This window comes from Camelus dromedarius, chromosome 2 (genome assembly GCF_036321535.1).
Source record: "Camelus dromedarius isolate mCamDro1 chromosome 2, mCamDro1.pat, whole genome shotgun sequence".
NCBI lineage: Eukaryota > Metazoa > Chordata > Mammalia > Artiodactyla > Camelidae > Camelus > Camelus dromedarius.
In genome coordinates, this window is record NC_087437.1 from 121169442 (window position 1) to 121178442 (window position 9001).

The following is a 9001-nucleotide window of genomic DNA, read 5'->3' on the forward strand; positions in this document are numbered from 1 at the left end:
ACAACTTCTTAGAAATCTATAATTACTTCAAAATTTTAAAAAAGCAACTTTTCACCAAGAAAACTCCAGGCAACTTGACTTGTGAATTCTATCAGATGTGACATGAAACACCAGAGCATCGAACAAGCCCCCTGTCCACCTGCCGCTGGGCCCTGGGAGGAGGCCACAGGAAACGCTGTGTCACCAGCATCTTCTGGAGCTTAAACCGGGGAGCTGCCCTAGACCCCCGTCACTGTCGCACAACCTCTGAGATCTCCAGGAATCTGCCTTCTACTCTCAACATTGTTCCCCGTCACCCGGAGCCCAGGGCCCCTCCCCAACACGGTGTGCCAGCAGGCATGAGGAACACTGCCCTGGCTGCCTCCCCCACTCCCCAGACGGTCCATCTGCCCCCTGAGACTGCTCCAGTCCGCCTCCCACCACCCACGCCCCCCCCAGGTGAAGGTGTAAGGACGGATGAATCAGGCAGCATCTGGCTGAGCCTCACAGCGCCGCCCTCTGCCCTGCCCGTTCCTGGCCTCTCCCCTTGGGGACCAGCTGTCCTCCGCGCCCCAACCCAGGAGCACCAGGATCAGGCCAACAATAAACCCTCACAGCCACAGCAACCCCACCAGGAGCCACCACGGCACTCCTCCCCGAAGGAATCATGGCCACAAGTGTCCCCTGACCCACCATCAGGGAACCTGCAGGAGGAACAGCTTGACCACAACTCGGCCCCAACACCAGCTTCCCTAAGGGCCATACCCTGGTCAGGTGGTCATCGAGGTATCCAGCCAGCAACTGACTCATCTTATGAGGCTTCCAGGCCCCCCAGGCACTAACAAGGAAGGGCAGGCTTGGGAGCCTCGTGCAGGGACAACACACCTACCCAGTAGGGGTATAAAACTGACAGCTTGAGCACATCACACACACACACTCACACACTCACACTCACCCTCCTCCAGCCCCACCACCCCCACTATGGCCGCGTCCGCCCTGTCCACCTGCTCCGGCGACCTGAGCTATGGCAGCTGGGTCTGCCTGCCCGGTCCCTGTGACTCCTGCACCGGCTCCTCCTGGCAGGTGGACGACTGCCCAGAGAGCTGCTGCGAGCCCCGCTGCTGCGCCCCGGCCCCCTGCCTGAGCCTCCTCTGCGCCCCAGCGAGCTGTGAGCCCTGCCCCTGCCCATCTGCCTGCACCAGCTCCTGCATGGCCTTGTGCTGCCCGCAGTCTAGCTGCCAGCCCTCCTGCTGCACCTCCTCTCCCTGCCAGCAGGACTGCTGTGAGCCTGTGTGCTGCAGGCCTGTCTGCTGCAGGCCCGTGTGCTGCACACCTGTCTGTTACAGGCCTGTGTGCTATGAGCCCACCACCTGCCCCTCGTCCTGCTGCAGACCCTCCTCCTCTGTGTCCCTGCTCTGCCGCCCCATGTGTAGACCCGCCTGCTGTGCCCCCGCCCCCTCCTGCCAGCCCAGCTGCTGCCGCCCGGCCTCCTGCGTGTCCCTGCTCTGCCGCCCCAGGTGCTCCCGCTCGGCCTGCTGCGTCCCCAACTCGGCCTAGAAGTCTGGCTGCTGACCGGCTGGTCTGCCGGCCTCTCTCCAGCTGCTGTCTTTGACCCTGAGCCCAGCTGTCCTCTCTCAGGAGCCCCGGAGCCCCTCTGCTGGCACCAGGACCTCCCCTCTCTCGTCGGTGGACACACAGCTGCTGCCTAGAGGGGACTTGAACATGCCGCCCACAAACCCCTCAGCTGGGGGGACTGCCGGCCCCGGGAGCCCTCCTCTGCAGGGTTAGGTGCTTGTATTTCATGTGTCAAAGGTCAACTGCCATCGTCAATAAAATGTTTGTGTGGGGAAATACGGACCCATGTCTATTTCATCCTCCTCCCCAAGCCACTTTGACCGCTCCGTGTCCGGGCAGTCGGGCTCTGTCTGGTAAAAACCAGGCAATAAGGACATCGTCTCAAACCTGAGCGCAAAGCAGCTGAGAAACAATAGGGTCTCAAAGAGGACGCCAAGTGCAGGCTCCACGTCCCCTCCTCCCCCAGGGCTCCCTCCCCATGGCAGACAGCCTGCCAAGGCCAGCACAGGGCTCGAGCCGGGTGCAGAAGGCTTAGACCCCAAGTGCACCTTGGGCCTCTGCTCACGCCCACCCCCTGCCCGTCCAGGTGAGAGGTGACTTGGGGAGCAGCTGAAACCCTGTTTGGTCAGGATCTGAGAGTCCAAGACTAGCCCTGTGCTGACTTCTGCTGGAGAGAGGCGCCCGCATGGAGGCCTGCCTGTGTGCCGGGCTGCGTATGAGTCCCTGTGGGCCTCAAGGGGGTCCAGGGGTTGGTTCAGACATAACTCGTTCTGCTCAGGGTTTCAAGGTCTGATTGGGAAGGCACAGAGAAGAAAGACAGCTTGGGAACAAACCCTCAGGACAGTGGGCAAGGGTGAGCCGGCCATCTCAGTGGAGCTGGAGTCACGTGGGCAGCACTCAGACTGACCGGGTCAGCACCGGGCACCCTTCCTATCCCTTCATCAGGAACGAAGTGATGAGCCCACTGGATCAGGAGGATAGTGGAGACCAGGAGCAGAAGGCACCCCCCGGGTGGGGGGTTGTAAACCCCACCCCAACCCCAGTTTAGCTCTAACCAGGGAAGCGAGGACAGAGCAAAGGACCCTGAAACAGAGAGTGGCTGGATACATGCACCCCAGTGCTAAGAGCAGCACTGCAAACAACAGCCAAGACATGGAAACAGCCTCAGTGTCCATCGACAGATGACTGGATAAAGAAGCTGTGGTGTATGTACACAATGGAATACTACTCAGCTATAAAAAAGAATAAAATAATGCCATTTGCAGCCACATGGATGGACCTAGAGATCGTCATTCTAGGTGAACTAAGCCAGAAAAAGAAAGAAAAATACCATAGGATATCACTCATAATTGGACTCTAAAAAAGAGAAGAAAAGAGGACACTATGAACTCATCTACAAAACAGAAACAGACTCGCAGACATAGTAAACAGTCTTATGGCCACCAGGGGAAAGGGGGTGGGAAGAGATACATTTGGGAGTCTGAGATTTGCAAATGTTGGCCATTATATATAAAAATAGATTTTTAAAAGTTTCTTCTGTACAGCCCAGGGAACTATATTCAATATCTTGTAATAACCTTTAATGAAAAAAATATGAAAATGAATATATGTATGTATACACATGACTGGGCCATTGGGCTGAACGCCAGAAATTGACACACTGTAACCGACTATACTTCAATTAACAAAACAAAACAGAAAGTGGCTGGATGGTAGGCCTGCCTTAACTCTTAAATCTCTCAGCTTGCTGGAGTTCATTCAGACCTGGACCCTTGTCGGTTCAAACTTAAGAAACTATGATCGTCTCCACAGATAAGCGGATAAAGGCCTTGAGGGACTCTTCACAGCACAGGGTTAGAAAGACATGGGGAAGGATCCAGTTCACCTGCCCCAGGAAAAGTGAAAGGAGGGACGTTGGCACACGTGGAAATCAGAACCTACCACCCACCGCGACGCCAAAATGGTCCATCAGGGGGATGAGCGGGGCGTGGGCGGCTCCTGGCCCCCCTCCACCCCTGGTGGACATTGGGACCCTCGGCGGCTCCTGACAGGAAGGCCGTGTGGGTGGTGGCCAGGTGCCCACGACTCACTGAGCGTTAGGAGGCGGATGCTCAGAGTGCACTCTGCCGTCTCAGGTGCCACCAAACAAAGGAAGACCGGCGTGGCTGTGCGGGGCGCAAAGGAGGGGCCAGACAGGCCTTGCAGCTTGGGGCTGCCCCCGTGATGGGATGAACTGTGTCCCTCCAAAGCAGATATGCTGGAGTCTGACCTCCACAACCTCTGAATGTGATCTTACTTGGAAATGGGGTCTTTGTACATGCTAAAATGAGGACAGTGAGGTGGGCCCCAACCCAGAGGACACAGGACCGTGTCCTCATTACAAAAAAGGAAGCTGCAGACACAGAGCCATGCACATAGGGAAGACGGGAGAGGATGCAGGCGGGGATCAGGGTGGTGCCTGGAGCCAAGGACACCAGAGATGCCTGCAAACACAGGGAGCCGGGAGAGGGGATGGAGCGGATTCCCTGCCGCCCTTGGAAGGGACCAGCCTCCCACACCTTGGCCTCCAGACTGTGAGACCATGTGTTTGTGCGGTTGAAGCCGCCCAGTCTGGGTGCTTTGCATGATAGCCCAAAGAGGATGCTGCAGCCCCTCCCCAACTCTGGCCGTTGCAGAGGGTGGAGAGGCTAAGAAGAGGGTGCCTGTGGGTCAGGGACCCAGGCCCTGGGGTGCTGAGCCCTGGAGAACATGTCCTTGGAGAAAGCTGTCCTTGAGGGAGGGAGGTGGGGCCTTTACATCCTCTGCAGGCAAGGGAGGGGGCTCCCAGGGGGTCACCACGAGGGCAGCAGAGTCCCCTGCAGGGAGGACCACCAATGCCCCGGGCCGTGATGCCGAGAATCTGTGCTGGATGCTCGGGGAGGGGGCACAGGTGTGGGCCAAGGGGGATGCCGCCCGAGAGTCCCCGCGGCCCCAGTGTGGACCCAAGGGAGAGAGGGCAGGGTGGACTCAGGCCAGGGGAGAGAGCCGGGAGCAGGACAGACCTGGGCAGGAAGACCATCAGCCTCCGAGTGACCGAGGAGGGAAGGTCTGGCTGGAGGGGCTCTTCCCCCGGCTGGGGGCACAGGGCAGGAAGAGCCCCGAGGGGGAGAATGGGCTCCGAGACCGGCAGCAGGGCCGGGGAGCCGGCTCCGCAGCCCCCGCGTGGCTCTCCTCCCTGCCCTTTGTGTCCCCACTTCCACCCACAACCCTGAAGGTCACCACACAGTTGAAGGATCACAGACAGAGTGTGGAAGTGGGGGGCTGTGCCACCGAGAAGCGGGCCGTCCTGTGGCTGCCGTAAAAGTGACCACGAACGTGGCTGAAGCAGCTCAAAAGTGTTGCCCCCCAGCCGTGGAGGCAGAATGGGAAGGGAGTCTCCTGGCCACAGCTGGGGTGTGAGAGGGCGGGCTCCCCCGGAGGCTCCAGGGCAGAGTGTGACCCCCGTCCTTTCAGCTTCTAGAGGCACTGCATCCTCGGCTTGTGGCCTCGAGTCTTGCTTCCCCCTCCTGGGGCCTCCCCTTCTGTGGCCGTCTCCCCGCCCCCCATCAGTCCCACCTGGAGGACTCAGACCATCTCCCATCTCACGGCCCTCAATTTACTCCCGTCCGCAAAGTCGCTTTGCCGTGTAAGGGGACGTATCGCAGGTCCTGAGGACAGGACATGGCATCCCTGGGGAACCACAGAAGTCCTCCCCGCCCCGCCAGGCTCTTTCCCACCCACGGGGAGGGGGAGGAGCCCTGCGTGTCTGCAGAGCATCCGGGTTTAATTTAGTGGTGTGAGCGCCACCTATCAATGCTGCACAGAAGGACATTTTACACAAAAGGGGTAAGTTCAGGACCTTAATGCCCTCGGTCCACCCAGAGCAGGGTGAGGACTGGCCTCATAAGTTCAGGGGACAGAGTGGGGTCCCTTGCTGAGCGCTGGGAGTTCACCTTCGGCATGAGCTTGGTCACCCACACGGCCATCTGGTGACCTGACCTGCTCTGTAAAAGGAATTTTCTAGAATCCGGGGGAACCACCCCTGGAGGAAGCAGTTTAGGGAATGACGGGGGGGAGAGACACTGCTCTGCGAGCATCGCGCTCTGACGTTTACTAGACCTTTGGTGCAGGAGGCTGCCGAGCCTGGACGCCGCCCCAGCCGGCGTGGGCGCCGGGCAGGTGACCCCGCCGGGGACGAGGCCCTCGGCCTGGCCGGCTGGGATCGAGCAGCCTCGCTGCAACGCAGTCTCGTTGGGCACGGAAGGTGTGGAGAGGACGATGTCTGGGCCGCCCCCTGGGAATTCAGAGTTGGCTGCTTCTGACCCACACACGGGCAGGGGTCCTGGCAGGGCCTGGGCTCAGCAGCAGGAAGGGACACCACAGGGGATGGGTCTGCAGACCAGGGCGGGGCAGGAGGGCGGGCAGCACCCGGAGGACTGGCGGGAGGGGGCCACACACACAGGGGCTTGCAGCTCACGGGCAGGCGTGTGGTCAGCTTGCAGCTCACAGGCACACACACGACAGGCCTGCTGCTCAGTGACACATAGCAAGTCTCCCGGCAGGGGCTGGGCGCACGGCAGGCCGGCCGGCAGCCCTCAGAGCAGCTAGTGTGGCACCTGGTGAGGCGCTGAGGTGGGGTCAGGACTGAGTACAGGGCTGGTCTGGAGGCTCCTCCCCTGGGTGACATTTACGCCCAGGCCATGGCATCCTGGCCACAAGGCATGCGAGTGCCCTCCTCCTGGCCGCCTGCTGTTTTTCCTCCTCGTCCCTCTCCACAGTCTCTTCCTGGAGTTCCCGGTGGAAGTGACCCAGTTCAGGAAGCTCCTTCTCAGCGGGAGGTACCCAGTGACACAGTGGTCCTGTGACTTCTGTAATTGGAGCCTGGGTTGGATAGGGAAGGGCCATCATGTGGGGACAGAAGTCTCACATCATATTCTCAGGGTCCTCCCCAGTTGTAAAGACCCTGTGTCTGTCCGCACAAGCACAGTGTCCCCCACTTTGATTTGGAAACTCAGTGATCCAGAAGGTTCTTCCACAGGGCTGGGCTCCTCACTGGGAGCTGCAGCCACACTACTGCCATGATCACAGCGACGGGGTTCCAGCTTCGAGCCGGGGCTGAGTTAAGTGTTTCACGTGGACCCCCTCGTAACTGATTGATGACCAGTCCTGCCACCGCCTGGGGGCGGCGGGAGCCCCGTGTGCACAGGCGGTCCCTCAGGGCGATTCAGAAGGAGCCCATGACGGGTGCACAGTCTCAGCGCTGAGACGGAGACACTTGAAGGTGTCAGCCCCCTGGGTCCCCAGTCCTCACATTGTGCTGCGTGCGCTGGGGCCCTGGGCGTGTGCTCTGAGATTCCTGCATCTGCCAATTGGAATTTTTTTTTAAAAAGTCAAATTTGGGAATTTTGTCTGCTATTTCTTCCCAGTTTTCTTATAGGTCAGTGTCATTCTCCTCTCCTCCCCGGGCAGAAATCACTCGCACGTTAGCCTCTCTGATGTTGTCTCACAGGCCTCCCCGTCTTTCTTAGCTCCTTGTCCCCCTTCTTCAGGTTGGATGATTTCCACTGACGTGTCCTCAGGTCCACCGAGCCTTCCCTCTATCAGCCCAGGGTGGTGACGCCTGCTCCTCGGTTCCCACGGTCGGAATCCTCCACCGGCCCCCGCACCCTGTCAGCCCGAGCTGTGGGATTCCCCGCTGCCCCTGGAACTGCCCGTTTCTGCAGCCGTGTCCTCACAGCCCCCTGGCTGCCTCTGCCTGGAGCGCCGCCCCGACCCCTTCTCTGGACGCAGAGCCAGCTCAGCGCCACCTCCCCGCTGAGGCCCCCACACCACCCACCAGCTCCCCACTTCTCTCCATCTGCTGAGCCTGCTGTCCTTTCCGGGTCTCAGCCCCTCTGGAATCATCTCATGCATGAATGTTTCATGCACTCATTTGCTCACTGCCCTGGAAGGCTCAGGTGGCGGGGGCATCTCCCTCGCCAGCACGTAGTGTAATTTGTTGCATGAACGAATCAGCTCTTATACTGATTACTATGAAGCAGGAGCCGGCAAACTTTCTGTAAAGGGCAGAGAGCGAGACTCTCAGGCTCTGCGGTCACGCGGCCTCCCTCAGCACAGCTCAGCGTGGCCGGGGGAGCGGCCCCGGATGCTAAGCACGCAGGCAGGCTGTGCCCACGGAGCTCCGCTCCCACACAGGCAGCAGGCCAGCGCTGTCCCACAGGCTCCCGCTTCGGCGTTGTCCTCTGCAAAAAACCCTCAAAATACAGTATTGCCTCAAAGTCTTCGCTGACATCACGAGACCTAAAGGAGTAAGAGGTTACGTCTCTGAGTCCATGCAAGGGTGTGCTGCGCACAGTGATGGCCGGAGGAACAGCACACACCCCACGTAAATTCAGACCAGAACATCCTGTTTACAGGAGGAGGAATTGGCCTCAAAGCCAAACTAATTTGTGGTGAAGAACAATACAGGAAAGCGCGTCCCAGGATAATAAGATGTTGGCAACAACCTCGAGGAAGTCAGCAGGTGAGCTTCTGCGCTGCTGGGACGCCCACGGCCCGGGTATAAAGGCCGCCCGGGCAGGGAGGCTGCAGACATCACCGCCCTCCTCCCGACGCCAGCCCAGCCCTAAGCCACCATGTGCCACACCAGCTGCCCCTCCGGCTGCCCGGCTGCCTGCTACGTGCCCAGCTCCGGCCAGGCGTCCTGCTGCACGGCCAGGCCCTGCCAGGCGTCCTGCTATGTGCCCCTGACCTGTAAGCCAGCTGTGTGCGTGCCCGTGAGCTGCAAGCCCACCGTGGGTGTGGCCCCCTCCTGCCAGTCCTTTGTGCGTGTGCCCGTGAGCTACAAACAGGTTGTGTATGTGGCCCCCTCCTGCCAGTCCTCCGGGTGCTACCAGCCCCCCTGCCCCACCCTGGTCTGCAGACCCACCTCCTGTAGCACCCCCTCGTGCCTTTGACCGTGAGCCTCCTCCCAGCTGCTCCCAGTGAAGACGGGGCCACACCTGTGCCCCTCCAGGCACGAGTCCTCGGTGGACCTCCAGTTTCTGCACGTGGCAGATGGAAAGCGTGCTCCACCAACCCCCTGACCTCCGCGGTGAGAATGTGGACGGATGACCTGGACCCTTCCGTGAACTTGTGCACCCCCGTCAGGAAGCCCTGGCTCCCGGGGTCCCTCTCGGTCTCCAGCAGGAAACCACACACCGTGTGTGACAAATAAACTCTGCTTTCTCAGTGCAGTGTGTCCCTCCATTTTATCTTCATGTATTTTGAAGTTTTCTTCTATTATTTTTTCCCCACTAGAGAGCAGTTTATCATCTTTAGACTCAAGGAATTAAAGGCGTGGGTGCCGACTATGCCAGGCCCAGGGCTTTGCGGCTCCTGGGGGCAGGCCCAGCTGCAGCAACGTGCAGGGAAATGGCGGGGCAGCAGT

General features: G+C 59.8%; 3 protein-coding genes and 1 pseudogene across 3 annotated transcripts in view; 2 read left to right on the forward strand and 2 right to left on the reverse strand.

Moving 5' to 3' along the window:
* Positions 1-9001, reverse strand: part of TSPEAR (thrombospondin type laminin G domain and EAR repeats) — a 123480-nt gene that overhangs the window by 90724 nt on the left and 23755 nt on the right. The window lies entirely within an intron of this gene.
* Positions 910-1872, forward strand: LOC105103999 (keratin-associated protein 10-12-like). The gene has a single exon (XM_031460794.2). It carries the CDS (start codon positions 961-963, stop codon positions 1534-1536), a length of 576 nt encoding a protein of 191 aa, XP_031316654.2. The 5' UTR covers positions 910-960; the 3' UTR covers positions 1537-1872.
* On the reverse strand, positions 5931-6259 carry LOC116152764 (keratin-associated protein 12-1-like; annotated as a pseudogene).
* LOC116155682 (keratin-associated protein 12-1-like) lies at positions 7771-8803 on the forward strand. The gene has a single exon (XM_031460804.2). It carries the CDS (start codon positions 8208-8210, stop codon positions 8526-8528), a length of 321 nt encoding a protein of 106 aa, XP_031316664.2. The 5' UTR covers positions 7771-8207; the 3' UTR covers positions 8529-8803.

Coding starts and splice junctions, on each gene's coding strand:
- LOC116155682 (XM_031460804.2), top strand. CDS start 8,208: ATGTGCCACACCAGCTGCCCCTCCGGCTGCCCGGCTGCCTGCTACGTG.
- LOC105103999 (XM_031460794.2), top strand. CDS start 961: ATGGCCGCGTCCGCCCTGTCCACCTGCTCCGGCGACCTGAGCTATGGC.